This window comes from Schistocerca cancellata, chromosome 1 (genome assembly GCF_023864275.1).
Source record: "Schistocerca cancellata isolate TAMUIC-IGC-003103 chromosome 1, iqSchCanc2.1, whole genome shotgun sequence".
In the NCBI taxonomy this organism is placed as follows: domain Eukaryota; kingdom Metazoa; phylum Arthropoda; class Insecta; order Orthoptera; family Acrididae; genus Schistocerca; species Schistocerca cancellata.
The window spans coordinates 898,710,529-898,726,435 of record NC_064626.1 but is presented as its reverse complement, the minus strand read 5'-3'; the positions used below and the strand labels follow the sequence as shown (position 1 = coordinate 898,726,435).

The 15,907-nt window shown below is 45.3% G+C and overlaps 1 protein-coding gene across 1 annotated transcript in view; it reads left to right on the top strand.

The window, feature by feature from the left end:
* Positions 1 to 289: 289 nt before the first annotated feature.
* The window catches only part of LOC126162606 (prostaglandin reductase 1-like), a 104,464-nt gene continuing 88,846 nt past the window's right edge, over positions 290 to 15,907 (top strand). Inside the window, exon 1 of the mRNA XM_049919219.1 lies at positions 290 to 516. Coding sequence (XP_049775176.1) covers positions 316 to 516 — 201 coding nt within the window. The 5' untranslated portion in view covers positions 290 to 315. The remainder of the gene's footprint in view (positions 517 to 15,907) is intronic.

Here is a 15,907-nt window from a genome sequence, read left to right as displayed (position 1 = left end):
AGCTAGAACACGTCCTCGAGCAAAGCCATTTTTCTGTTTCCCGCAGCGACGGTTCACCTAATTTACAGCCTTTGACGTAGGTGCGTCGTTGTTACTAACAATGGGTCCTTGTGCGTCTTAGGAAACTCATACGGTCGCACAGCTGACTAGCAGATCGGCTGCGACGACTGGTCGTCCCGAGGCTAGCGAGGCGTTGTTTATCTGCGGCGCGACGTACTTGAACGTTGAGCCGGGCGGGGTTGCGTAACCGGCGGTGGGGCGGCGCGCCCAGCCGTCAGTAGCAGCGCAGCGGGCCCGCGGAGCAGACGCGCCGACATGGAGACCGCGCGCAAGATCGTGCTGGCGCGACATTTCCGCGGGGAGCCGCGAGAAGACGACTTCCGCGTGGAGGAGGAGGAGCTGCCCGCGGTGCGCGAGGGAGAGGTGCTCTGCCAGGCCGCCTACCTCAGCGTAGACCCCTACCAGCGGGCGCGCGCCGCCAGCCTCCAGCCCGGGGACACCATCATGGGCTACCAGGTGAGGCGCACCTCCTACCACACGCGGCTCGTCGTGCCATCCCCGGTTATTCCTAGCATGATTTTTCACTTCTTTCACGTCTGGAATTTTTCTTAATGTGAAAGAGGCCGAGCTGCAGCGTGATTCGGAATCCACGTTAAACTGCAGGCCCACCCATAACTGACTGGGTCAATCAGTTTAAAGATCGGCGGAAGGCAACTGCGTACCACCCTCAGTAGGGCCACGCCTACCAAAGCACTTCAGGTTGATGATAGCTTTATTTTACTACTTAATGCTGACGTTACGAAAATCGTTAAAATGCGCCGAAAGTAGAAGCAGTAGAAATTGTTTTACTTAACGCACTTTATCAAGCAAACGCCGTTGGCATATGTTTCGCGCCCTTATTTCATGTGATAGTTTGACGAACTCTCGCTAGGTGCTGACATGATACTACACTCCAGGACACTCTAGTGTTAATTATATTCTTGACATGGTCAGTCTGGGGACGATCTCCAATATATGGTAACTGAAGAACACTTCACAAGCCAAAATCGCGAATATATAGATATATGTGGCATACGTTAGGGAACAAAAATTAGCATAGTCCACCTTGTAACGTCCCACCGGTTAGTGGGTACTTCAAAATAGTTTAAATACCTGTGAATATCTTACCTTCTGTGTCCCTCGACGACTGCATACATGAGCTAAAATATGCTTGTTCAATAAATACAGGATACCATAATGGATTTCACTATAGTGATGTAGTCCACAACTGAAGTAAAGTAAATACGTAGATTTATTCACTTCAAAACCTGTATCTTATGAGCTCATGAGCAATGTTCGGTGTAATAAGCCTCGTTATTATTACTACAGCTAACCAATGGTAGTACGGACTACATTGGCGATGTTAAATAGTCGAGATGCAGTAGTTTGATAGAAATGCGTGTGTGAGGTCCATTGCATTGTTCAACACTAATACTCAACAAAGAACGAATATTAAGTCACATATCATTCTGCCTTTTGCGATATTAAATCAAACTATTTAATACTCCGATATAATCCGTCACTGCACTGTTCTAATATGCTGTTTTAGACAATGTCCAACACACGAGTTCCTCTATTGTAAGTCCAAACCTGAATCATGCACCAAGAACTTATCTCAACTCTACGCACAGTGGGTCCAACAGTCATCTGCCCTAACAATACTCGAGGCCGAGTATTTATAGTCTTCCTACAATGTACTACTGATTATAATGATGCAAAACATAATTTATAATATGAAATAGTTTAACATTATCAAACACTCTTATTATATTCCCTACTTTGCCAGAACAAGTTTAAGACATTTTATAAACACATAAAAATCACATTAGTATTGAAATTGCAGAAATAAGCATTCTAACAATGCTAAACGATCAGTTATCTATATTTTGTTCATTAGGCTCGAGATTTAATTTCTACCATTTACAGATGATGAGAACGGAATATATTATTCTTTTATCTAAACATTTTCCGTGTATTAATTTCCTGAATCTGATTTTGATTGTTTATGGTACAAAGGGTATCGTAACAACCATTGTTTAGTATTGCTATTATTCTTCTAAAAGCCTTTTTCCTATTACCAAAAAGTAATTGATTTTAATTATAGCTGGAGGTATACGAGTGTTGTTCTAGCAATACATAATGCAGGGGTGGTAACCATGAGCCTGGAATGCTACAACCTGAATATTGACATCCTGCCTGAAGAATTTCTTATGAAATTTTGTCTACAGTTAGCCTATTGTGAGGCTAATTCTTGTTCCCTAAAGGCTGTCATACGTACTTTATCCTACAAAATTATCAAAGATATGTACATTAATTGTACGTAAAAATTCCTTTATTTCTCTGATTTGGATTGTATAGTAATGCAAATAAAAATGGTCCTTAATAATGTATTACCAAATATACGGAACTGTGTATCTACGTTTTATGCTGTATGCGAGACGATAATCGATTCAACCGCCACAGTGCCAACTGATGGTCGTACATGGTGGTCGTTGTGTTTACACAACTTCTGTCAGTTGCAAGCTGGTATTGAACATGAACATTTGCAATCGGCGCAATGTATACTTTTACTTTTGTCATGTCATTGTGTAGTGGTCTTCATGACAGTGAGAAGTGAATATGCAGTGTGAAGCGACATGCAACACTCATGGAAAAGTTGTTGTAAAAATTTTAATGTATAAGGCATGTTATGATTCCACAGGTTACGTAACAAGACAGTTTATCAAGTTATAATACCATGATTGCAAAATATTTTCCTCTTGAGGATCCGACGATGACAGCATACCTCCGTCGAAACCGGCCATTCAATAAATCTCCTTTTTTAGCGACCTTGGCTTGTCAAGTTTTCCTCAGTTACCAAACTCTCTAGTGAGACATTTACAAAGTTTCCATGCCTTTACTACGTTGGATAGCATTCGCAGTACAAGGGGATAAACAAAAAAATTAAAATTAACGCTATCAAAACATTAACACCAAACGTCAATTAACGACGCTTCAAAGCATAATAGAGTAATACAGACAAATTAGAGAGTAGAATTTCAGTCACTCTGTTCCTTATAAGATCGTGGCAATCATGTGGAGGTTGGTACTATTCCTTAGACCCCGTTAGGTGGACACTCCAGAAGCCTGCAAGGGCCATACTCTGTAGCAGCCACGCCCCAAATTTGCATCTACGTGGAGATAATTAGCATTTTAAGGTGCAGTCTCAACGCTGTTTACTACCTATCTGTAAACCATCACATACTAGCAACAGTTTTAAAAACATTGAGTGTCATTATTTAAATTCTTATGGAAAATGTTCGAAATGCTTTCTGACAATTTTACATGTTTTTGATCGTTACTACTACACAATAACTTTTGTATTTATGGGAAACATGATGTTTCAGGGTATTTGATAATGGCAATGTCCGAAACGCGTAATATTGGAATAATAAAGACAGCTTGCATCCAGTCAATGACATTTCCCTCAACGACGTATTCAGCGCTCTGCAGTGTGCACGTTAACTCCCCCCCCCCCCCCTCCGAAATGGCGCACCCTTGCCGTGTAAGGAAGATAGCTAACGACAATGGAGAGGGAGGCAGGACGTTAGACGTTGAGAAGAGCCGCGAGCCGTGACTGTGGAGGACGGCGTTCTCCCGACCGTACCCCGCCACCTGGCTTGTGAGGTAACAGCAACATCCTCCGGTACTGTACTGACAGGGCACACGTCAGGCCTGAGGGTGTGTTCTGGAGCGACGACGGCGACGGCGATGGCGGTTCCAGCTCCACCGGGTCGACGAGCGGGAACTTCGGGGCTAGGGCGCATCGCACATCCGCTCCTCCTGGGGTGTCCTGGTGGCACCAGCGGGTGTTTGCAAAGGCCGCGCTGTCCTGTGAGGCTGTGAATCTTGGGGAAGAAAACCAGCAAAATCACGGGGCAAATGACATGCACGAATTTTGCTCTGGTGGCAGCGCTGCAAACCATCGGGCCCTGCAATCAAGTACATAAAAGAGCCAATGCGTTCCTGGATCACGCCCCTTTCCCAGCGCCCACGGTTACCATAAACCCTGAAAAGAACCAGATCGCGCAGCGCAAAGCGATACTTGCGGACCAGTGGCTGCTCTGGATGCTGCGGTGGGTGTAGCAAGGAGGATGTGCAGCGAATTGACGCATGGTGCAGGGAATGGCAGTTGAATCTCAATGAAGGCAAGTGTAATGTGCAGCGAATACATAGAAAGATAGATCTCTTATCATTTAGCTACAATATAGCAGGTCAGCAACTGGAAGCAGTTAATTCCATAAATTATCTGGGAGTACGCATTAGGAGTGATTTAAAATGGAATGATCATATAAAGTTGATCGTCGGTAAAGCAGATGCCAAACTGAGATTCATTGGAAGAATCCTAAGGAAATGCAATCCGAAAACAAAGGAAGTAGGTTACAGTACGCTTGTTCGCCCACTGCTTGAATACTGCTCAGAAGTGTGGGATCCGTACCAGATAGGGTTGATAGAAGAGATAGAGAAGATCCAACGGAGAGCAGCGCGCTTCGTTACAGGATCATTTAGTAATCGCGAAAGCGTTACGGAGATGATAGATAAACTGCAGTGGAAGACTCTGCAGGAGAGACGCTCAGTAGCTCGGTACGGGCTTTTGTCAAAGTTCATACCTTCACCGAAGAGTCAAGCAGTATATTGCTCCCTCCTACGTATATCTCGCGAAGAGATCATGAGGATAAAATCAGAGAGATTAGAGCCCACACAGAGGCATACCGACAATCCTTCTTTCCACGAACAATACGAGACTGGAATAGAAGGGAGAACCGATAGAGGTACTCAAGGTACTCTCCGCCACACACCGTCAGGTGGCTTGCGGAGGATGGATGTAGATATAGATGTAGATATAGATGTATTAGCGTCCGATTGCGGCGGCCATGCAGAAGTTCCGCCGGTGTTGGTCCGCCTCGTGGGAGGGAGCGATAGGAAGCGAGAAAGAGTTGCAGAGCCTGTTCCCGTGAGTGGGTGGTGCGAAGCTTGGCCATGTGTTGTTTAAGAGTGCGTACTAAGCGTTCTGCTTCTCCTTTTTTTGGACAACTTGGTTGTGGAGATGAAGCAGCGATTAGTATGATTAATCAATTATTCAAAAACTGTCTTAATCGTATTTATTATTATTATTGTACCGCCAACCGGTTTCAACCGGACGTAAGGGTCATCTTCCATTGGTCGACTGCTGGTGGTGTCACTCCTGTCTACATAACGGCAGGAAACTATCACGTGTAGTGAGTGTCCGACATAAGTACTTCTGGCAAACCTACTATGCGAAATAAGGAGCACAATGCTTGAATGGTGCTACGTGATGTGGTAGAAGCCATAGGCACCGCAAATGCGAACTTGCTGGAAGAGTCTACCACTATAAACCAACGAGTGTTCCAGAACGGTCCTGCAAAGTTAATGTGCACTCGTTGCCACGGCGATTGAGTCTTAGGCCAAGCTGAGAATGTCTGTGGCGGAACGGATTGGTTTTCTGCGCATGCCCGACACTGTAACGTTCTCTGCTTAATGTGGACGTCCATGCCCTGCCAAGTACAGTGCCGGCGCGCTAACTGTTTAGTGCGAACAATTCCGCAATGTCCTTGATGGAGCAATCGCAACACATCCTTTTGCAACATTTTGGGAATAAGCACACGCGACTGTTCACTGTCATTTTAAACTAGAATCACAGCCCGTTGAACTGAAAGATTATGCTGACGTGCAATATATCGACACACAATTGAGTTTTCGATACTGTTCAATGAACGAGGCCAAGACGTGCGAATGTAATGCAACAAAATCTTGAAATCTGGATCTGAATCTGTGGCCTGTGCAATTTTTCTGTAGTCTAAGGGAAAAGATTCCAGCAAATCAGAGTCCTGCGTAACGATTTGGCAACAAGATGCGGCAGATGCATCAAAATGAGAGTCTGGGCCAGTCAGAAGGCGGGGTCTGTGTACAATTTCATACTGATACTGCGAAAGCAGCAAGTCCCATCGCTGCAATTTTTAAGCAGTGCGCGTAATAACTGACTTTGACGGATGGAACAAGAACTACAAAGGCTTGTGATCTGTCACTAAATAGAGCTTGCGACCAAACAGATAGTGATGGAATTTTGTCACACCATACACAAAAGCGAGAGCTTATTTGTTCAAATGGCTCTGAGCACTATGGGTCTTAACATCTGAGGTCACCAGTCCCCTAGAACTTAGAACTACTTAAACCTAACTAACCTAAGGACAACACACACATCCATGCCCGAGGCAGCATTCGAACCTGCGACCGTAGCGGTCACGCGGTTCCAGACTGAAGCGCCTAGAACCGCACGGCCGAGAGCTTATTTTTCAATTTGAGAATGATTGCACTGAGTTTGAGTTAACACCTTTGACGCAAAAGCAATAGGTCTGTCTTGTGCACCAATTCTCTGCGAAAGCACAGCGCCGATTCCGTAGGAAGAAGCATCGACTTGCAAAACTACTGGCTTGCCAGTGTCAAAATGTACTAAACATCTGTCACTAAGCAAAAGATTTTTGAGTTTCTTGACAATCTTTAGTCCACACAAAAGGTTCATTTCTGCTACGCAAGCGATGCTATGGAGCCGCGTTCTGAGAGGCATTCGGTATGAACCAAATGTAGTACCTCATCTTGCCTAGTACTGAGTGCAGTTCAGACACATTGCGAGAAACACGCATGTCACAGATTGCAAGCAAATGAGATTGGAGAGGGTGCACACCCTGACTGTTTATCACGTGAGCTAAGTACTGAGGTTCGTTTTGAAAAAAGTCACACTTTTCGAGACGACACTTAAGTCCTGCTTCTGACAACACTCGAAAAAGAGTACGCAAGTTGGCAATGTGTTCCTCTACCGAAAGATCTGAGACAACAATATTGTCAAGGTATCCAGGAAGTTTCATTATCAAGGTAGTTTGAATAAAATGGCACTTTTGCAGTCATCTGTTTCAAGTAACGTTGAAAAATGGCGGGTGCGGAAGCACTGCTGAAGGGCAAACGCAAATACTTGAACAATCCTAAGTGCGTATTGACAACAAACACTTTCTCTGATTCTTCAAAATGGTTTAAATGGCTCTAAGTACTATGGGACTTAACATATGAGGTCATCAGTCGCCTAGACTTAGAACTACTTAAAGCTAACTAACCTAAGGACACCACACACATCCATGTCCGAGGCAGCATTCAAACCAGCGATCGTAGCAGCCGCGTGATTCCGGACTGAAGCGCCTAGAACCGCTCGGCCACAGCGGCCGGCTTCTCATTCTTCATCCAAAGGAATCTGCAAGTAGGCATCAAATGGGTCAAATGGTTCAAATGGCTCTGAGCACTATGGGACTTAACATCTGAGGTCACCAGTCCCCTGGACTTAGAACTACTTAAACCTAACTAACCTAACGACATCACACACATCCATGCCCGAGGCAGGATTCGAACCTGCGACCGTAGCAGCAGCGCGGTTCCGGACTGAAGCACCTAGAACGGCCACAACGGCCGGCCAAGTGGCCATCACGCAAATCTATCTTACGAAAGTAATGTCCTGTACCAAGCCTGTCCATGAGTTCCTCAGGGCGAGGTAACGCATAAATGTTAACTACTGTCTGTGGGTTGACTGTAGACTTGAAGTCAACACAAATGCGAATGCGACCGGAAGGCTTAGACAACAAAACTAGAGGACTTGTCCATTGTCTAGCTTTAGTGGGAGCAATTACACTACTATCTTGCAATTCTTTCAATTCACTGGCTACTTTGTCGCTTAAAGCAATTGTAATGGGGCGGGCCCGGAAAAACCTAGGTTGCGCATTGTATTTCAATGTAGCATGCGCTACAAATTTATTAGCTTTTCCCATTCCTTCTGAAAGTAGTTCAGGAAATTCTTTAAGCAAGCTAACTACATTGGTTCAAAATGGTTCAAATGGCTCTGAGCACTATGGGACTTAACATCCATGGGCATCAGTCCCCTAGAACTTAGAACTACTTAAACCTAACTAACCTAAGGACATCACACACATCCATGCCCGAGGCAGGATTCGAACCTGCGACCGTAGCAGTCGCGCGGTTCCGGACTGAGCGCCTAGAACCGCTAGACCACCGCGGCCAGCCTAACTACATTGTCTTTTGGATCAAAAGCCGATTCGAAAAATACATTATCTCGGATGCTTAGTCCAAAACAGCCACAGGCATCCAAACCGAATATGTTCTCACTGTCTCTTGATTTTAACACAGTAAAATTTACTGTCCTAGAGTGAGCTTGATAAGTGGCGGGCGAGCTAACTGTCCCAACACTGGAATTTCCTGTCCGTTGTAAGCAGTGAGGTGCTTGCTAGGTTTATAAAGGCGTGGTGAGCTTAACAGTTCGTTCGTGGCACGATTAGGCAAAGTTACAGAGGCAACTGAAAGTTCACACGACAGCCAGCAACTCGTAGTGAGACAAATAGTTTGTTAGAACATCGTTGTACAGCAGTAGGGCGAGAAGGAGGCGCTACCTTAATCTTACTTTTGTCAGAACCTGTTGCAGGCTTAGAAAACACAGCGTTCTCTGCATGTGCAAGAGCCTATCTTTTCTGGGAGCGGGTAAATTATTTTTTTATTATTTTTTTTAATTTTTTTTATTTTTTTTATTTTTTTTTGCGCTGCAAACAAACTGCCTGGACATTGCCCTTTTTTCCCACGCGTGTAACTCGTTGCGTTACGTGATGGGCAATCCTGTCTTTCATGGCGAGCAGAACATCTAGGACAAGACTGAACTAAATTCATTCGCCTGTTTACATGTATACGTGGCGGTCCGCGCGGCTGTGTACGCGCTCGTTGTTGTGTCTGCCTGGGGCGGCCGCGAACAAGGGGTGACTTGACCCAACAAATCGGGGCCCGGTCAAAATTACTGGCCTCTATGGCACCCGAGTCATATTGCTCTAAGATTTGCAATACTTGGGGAAGTGATGGATCAGAGTAGTCTCAGATCTGCTCCCCCATATTATACTATCTGGGACATTGAATGTTATAGCATTAAATCACTTTAAAAGTTGCCACAACTACGTGTAGATTTATACTTCCTAATCATGCGCGTTAATTCTGTGTACCAGTGATGTACGTCTGTTCCGGCTTTTTCTGCAAACGAAAGAAATGACATCGAGCTGCAGCTACTTGGACTTGCTGGTCGTAATATTAAGTTAATATAGCGGATACTTGGTCACAACTGAGTTCGTCGGTAGAAGGAGTTTGGAGTAGGTTTTGTATTAACCTGAACTCTGGGGACCCCGCAACAGAAAGGAAGTTTTGTAACTTTACAGTACCTTGAACATCGACCTAACGCACGGCTTTCCGGAGCGGGAAGGAGCGCCTGGTCCCCGGCACGAATCCGCCAGGCGGACTTGTGTCGAGGTCCGGTGAGCCGGCCAGTCTGTGGATGGTTTGTAGGCGGTTTTCCATCTGCCTCGGCGAATGCGGGCCGGTTCCCCTTTTTCCGCCTCAGCTATACTATGTCGGCGATTGCTGCGCAAACAAGTTCTCCACGTACACGTACACCATCATTACTCTGCCACGCAAACATAGGGGTTACACTCGTCTGGTGTGAGACGTTCCCTGGGGGGTCTACCGGGAACCGCACAATAACCCTGGGTTCAATATGGGGCGGTGGAAGGATGAAGTGGACTGCGGTAGTCGTCATGGGGTTGTGGACCACTGCGGCTGCGGCGGGGACGGAGCATCTCCGTCGTTTCTAGGTCCCCAGTTAACATACAACACACAACATACAACCTTGAACATGATGAACTTGACAATGTGCTTGGAACTGAGTCAGGTATTCGAGCCATTCCTCTTCTGTGTCGTTAAATTTCCGGAACGTTGGTACGCTGGTCGGCGGCACTTGTTGAGTTGGTTGGTTGTGCCGTCGACACAGCTTGTGCAGCTAGAAGTTGTTGTACCGTCGTCACTAAGGTAGCAATTTGTTGGTTATGGAATTGAAAAACTTGTGTTAGATCCATCACATTGGCCGTCTTTGGCTGTGGCGCGGGGGCAGGGGGTGGAGGGGGAGGGGTAGCCATGGTTTACACAAATACGTTATAGCAAATAAAAAGCAAGCAAAGCCTCTGAAAAGAGAAATTTGATTAGTTCTGCAGCTCCCTTCCTGTGATAAATGCAAGAACACAACAAGAAATTAGCAAAATGATCACCCCTGCAAGCTAAATCACAAGTAAAGCAAACAAAATCTTCGGCCACGTTGATGAACTTCGATCACCACTGAATTATCCTCGTCGCCACTGTAGTGTCTTGTATCATAGGCATCAAGGGAGATGATATTGTTCAGTGGCCGGTATTCTCTTTCTACAACACAGCTGTACACATTTATTAACAGGGTTCTTTATTTACAAGAACAGAAAGCTACTTATTTTATTATGTGTTGTGGTACAAGCTCTTCTATAGTAGTCCGCATTAGCCTCACTGCTGGTGAACTACAAGACCCGCTATATGATGAATGACAGATGCCAAACTGGAGTGCCAGTTGACCTGTCACTGACTTGAGCTACTGATTGAGACTGCACTATTGACTGAGACTGAGAGACTGAGAGACTCAGACTGAGCCCTCCGATCAGCGGCTGCGATCTAAATACTTGCGATCAAGAGGGCGTTGGCGGTGTGTTGCTTGCGAGTCTGTCTTTGGCCTCTCTCCTGATCCAGCGCCTATTATAGATTTTCACGGTACATCTTTGCCGACTGGTTTGCTGGCGATAGCTTATGCCAGCACATCTATTAAGATATGTTCCTTATGGTGAAAGGATGCATATGTGGTACATGCATAATGGCTCACTGGCACACTTTTGTGTGGCTTTATGGGAATACTTAACACAAATCTTCGACAACAAGCACATCGGTCTTGGCTCGTCAGTACCACGCCTCCTAGCTCCTCCAACTTGAACCCGTTAGATTTCTTTGTGCGGAATCTTTAAAGGTTTAGCTGTGTTTCGGCTCTGTTGATAGTGGATCAGCTCCCGAAAATATTGTGGATGGTTGTTAAGCACTCGGAACACACATGAGATTTCTGAATACGTTTGGGCCTCGATTAGCAGGCATGATGAAGCCTGCCTTCATATGAACGGCGAACATGTGGAACACTTGTTTAATGTGTTTATCCTCAAATGCATATCTGCAGTTTGGATCCTCGGGGGCTTTGTTACGTGTTCATCTACTCAGTCGTAACATTTCGTATCGCGCAAACCATTTCTTCTCTGACCTATGTTTATCACATTATTTGCTTGTTTCATAGTCCTCAACTAGCTCCTTTCCTCATTCAGAAATAGCATTTGAACGTTGTTTCTGTCATGTCTCAAGTAAAAGGAGAAACAAACAAACAGTCGTATACTTGTACGTGTTGGAATTCAACAGCGGATTGGTTATGGACTATCGAGATTGCGGTTTCACTTTCTGCGATTTTGCTGCTCATGTTGGTTGCTATCCCACGGCTGTCATGCGAATATGGAATCGATGGATTCAGGAGCGCCATACTCAATGTCATGCAGGATCTCTAACGGCCTCACGCTATTAGCGCCCGAGAGGGCAGACGTTCCTCGTTCGGCCGTACAGTGTGGTACAGCCTCGTCACCTACCTTGAGTTGGAAAACAGGTTTGTCTGCAACAAGACAAATACCCACGCCGACAGTGCGACGACTTTTGTAGCCAATGGACGGTTAGCACGATGTCCATCGTTGGGGCATCCCTTGATTAGGGAGCAGAGAGAGGCGCGCCATAAGTGTACGTTCAGTAACAACAATGGAAACCGGAGTGCAGTCTCCGAGGAGAATGAACCTTGGCAGTCTAAATTTTTCATACAGGCCAAGCACATGGGGCAATGATAGGGGTTGTAGCTGGATGCTCAACACGATCACCTGGGATTCGCGTGGCTAGTAATTTGGGTAATAGGCGTTATATTTCTGACGTGTTAAGGGCGACGGCTGTGTCTTATCCCAAGCTCTTCGTAACACTGTCTTATGAAAAAATAACGGAAGAAAGCATGTTGCCCTTGCTGTTCTGACGTACCTTGACACAAAGGGGATTTGATAGTTGTCCTGGTCAGCACAGTTTACAGATCTCACCCACTGAAAACACCTGGTTCTGTATTGCCGAGAGGCTGCCACGCCATCACTTACCAGCCACTACGATATATTAAGTCTGGCATAGACTTGAAGCAACGTGGAATTCGTCATATTTGTCATCCAGGTTGAGTTCGACTCGATCCGCAGCCGGGTTAGAGCCATTGATATTGCCTGGGGCGGCTACTAAATTTCGCATCCTGTCCTCATGTTACCTACAAATTTTGTAAGATTTTCTTCTTATGTTACGTATACGCACAATAAGAGCAACTTCGTTATTTGCTACCCTTCTTGTTGTTTCAATTTTAGTGCTCAGTACTTTGTTTCTGCATTTATGAATTTAAATGTCGAAAAAGAAACACGAAAGATAAAGTGCGCTTCAGCAGTCGAGTTCCCCGAATAAAAGAGCCAGTACTGTCTTACAATATCAATTGAATGAATACACTATGTCATGAGCAAAAAGCTGCTCGTGGGTCCTTACCACCGTTAAAAACCACAACTGTTCACTTTCACTAAAAAGCAGACGTTGAAATACATTTCAAAACCGAGTTTTGCAGTGTTTAGAGGCAACCTGCATTATATTTGGGCTTCGTGAATGAAACGCTCGCAAAACAATGTAATCTGCATCTGCATCTATATCTACGAGGGTCACTCCAAAAGAAATGCACACTATTTTTTTTTAAATCCATCTTTTATTCTACATGTCTGAAAGTTTTACAGTGCGTAGATACATCCTTTAGGAACAATATTTTCATTTCTCCACATAATTTCCATCCCTCGCAACTGCCTTACACCATCTTGGAACTATCGGCTGTATAGCCACGCAGTAAAATTCTGGACAAACCTGTTGGAGCCACTGTTTGGCAGCGTGCACAAGGGAGTCATCATCTTCAAACCTTGTTCCACGATGAGAGTCTTTCAGTTTCCCAAAGAGATGATAGTCACATGGAGCCAGGTCAGGACTGTAAAGCGGGTGTTTCAGTGTTGTCCATCCGAGTTTTGTGATCGCTTCCATGGTTTTTGACTGACATGTGGCCGTGCATTGTCATGCAATAGCAAAACATCCTGCTTTTGCCGATGTGGTCGAACACGACTCAGTCGAGCTTGAAGTTTCTTCAGTGGCATCACATATGCATCAGAATTTATGGTGGTTCCACTTGGTATGCTGTCCACAAGCAAGAGTCCTTCGGAATCGAAAAACACCGTAGCCATAACTTTTCCAGCAGAAGGTGTGGTTTTGAATTTTTTTTGTTGGGTGAATTCGCATGATGCCACTCCATTGATTGGCTCTTCGTCTCTGGTGAAAAATGATGAAGCCATGTTTCATCACCTGTCACAATTCTTCCAAGAAATTCATCTCCACCATTCTCGTACTGTTCCAAAATTTCGCTGCATACCGTTTTTCTTGTTTCTTTGCGAGCCACTGTCAACATCTTGGGAACCCACCTGGCACAAACCTTTTTTAACGCCAACACTTCCAGTATTCTGCAAACACTTCCTTCCCCTATCCCAACGTAACGTGACAATTTGTTCACTGTGATGCGTCTGTGACCTGCCACCAATTCGTTAACTCTCTGCACATTGTTTGGACCGTGTGCGGAAGTACGAGGCCTGCCGCTGCGAGGACAGTCCTCAGTATAGCCGTGCCCGCTTTCATCACGTAACCTGCTTGCCCACCGACTAACTGTACTGCGATCGACAGCAGCATCTCCGTACACCTTTTTCAACCTCTTGTGGATGTTTCCCACTGTCTCGTTTCCACAGCACAGGAATTCTATGACAGCACGTTGCTTCTGACGAACGTGAAGTGTAGCAGCCACCTTGAAGACATGCTGTGACGGCGAAACTCACGGAAACAGGTTGAACTAAGTTTGAAAACAAGCGGGAAGGATGTATCTATACACTGTAAAACTTTCACACATGCAGAATGAAAACTGTATTTTTACAAAAATAGTGTGCATTTCTTTTGGAGTGACCCTCGTACATACTACCGCAAACCACCGTATTGAGCATGGCGGAGGTTACCTTGTACCACTACTAGTCATTTCCTCTCCTGTTCCACTCGCAAATAGAGCGAGGGGAAAACTACTGTCTAGAAGCCTCCGTACGAGCCCTAATTTCTCGCTTCTTGTCTTCGTGGCCCTTACGCGGCAGTAGAATGGTTCTGCAGTCTGTCTCAAATCCCGATTCTCTAAATTTGCGTAATAGTACCTTGCGGGTGGAGCATCGTCTTTCCTCCAGGCGATTCCATTTGATTTCACGAAGCTTCTCCCTAGTACTTGGGTGCCGATCCAGCCTGCCTGTAACAAATCTAGCAGTCCGCTCTCAATTGCTTTGAGGGTCTTTCTTTGATTCGGCACGGTGGAGATCCCAAACACTCGAAAAATACTCAGTAATGGGTCACACTAGCTTTCCGTGCGCCATCTCCTTTATGGCTGTCTGCCAATAAAACGACGTCGAACATTCGCCTGCCGTGCTCATTCCGTTTCATATTCCTTTGCAACGTTTAATCCTAAATATTTCATCGATGTCACTGTGTCAAGCTGGACTCTTCTAATGCTATATTCGAACGAAAAATGGTTCAAATGGCTCTGAGCACTATGCGACTTAACTTCTGAGGTCATCAGTCACCTAGAACTTAGAACTAAATAAACCTAACTAACCTAAGGACATCACACACATCCATGCCCGAGGCAGGATTCGAACCTGCGACCGTAGCGGTCGCTCGGCTCCAGACTGTAGCTCCTAGAACCGCACGGCCACTCCGACCGGCTATATTCGAACGTTACAGGGCTGTTTTTCCTACTCACCTGCAGTAGCTCACATTTTTCTGAATTTAGAGAAAGATGCCATTCATCACACGAACAAGAAATTCTGTCTATGTCGTCTTGACGACGACACCTACGCGCACACCACCGCGTCATTAGCAAACAGCCGTAACTTGCTGCTCACCCTGTCCGTCAGGTTATTTATGTATATAGAGAATAATAGCCGTCCTATCACACTTCCCTGCAGTCTAATAATGAAACTCGTAAAATGCTGAGAGACAGAGATTGTTGCTCTCTCGGTTCAAAAAAGAGCGCGCAGATGTTGATAGGCAAGAGTTAGTAGAAATTTGTGCATCCATAGGAAGATCAGTGCGCGAAGCATACTACAACAGCTTCCACCATCATACCTTAGCGAAAGATCTTACCGAAAAACCGAGAAAAGTCTGGTCATTGGTGAAACCACTAAGCGGGTCGAAGGCATCTATCCAGTCACTCGTCGACCAGTCTGGTGTGACAATAGAACACAGCAAAAGGAAAGCTGAAGTTTTAAACTTCACGTTTAAGAAATCATTCATGGAAGGGGATCGTACAAACATATCGCTTTTTGACTGTCGTACATGGAGGTCATGAAAAAATTGGCTTCCGTGGCGTGGAGAAGCAAATGAAAGAGTTGAAAACAAGTAACAGTTCTGTTTAAAATAAAAAAATAAAATAAAAAATAAAAGAATGGCTCTGAGCACTATGGGACTTAACTACTGAGGTCATCAGTCCCCTAGAACTTAGAACTACTTAAACCTAACTAAACTAAGGACATCACACACATCCATGCCCGAGGCAGGATTCGAACCTGCGACCGTAGCGGTCGCGCGGTTTCAGACTGTAGCGCCTAGAACCGCTCGGCTACTCTGGCCGGCTTCTAATTCCTTAAATTGAAAATATGGTGTGATGGCAATGACGATGAACTCACGTCCGTAAGGAACAGTTTGCTTTTCCTTC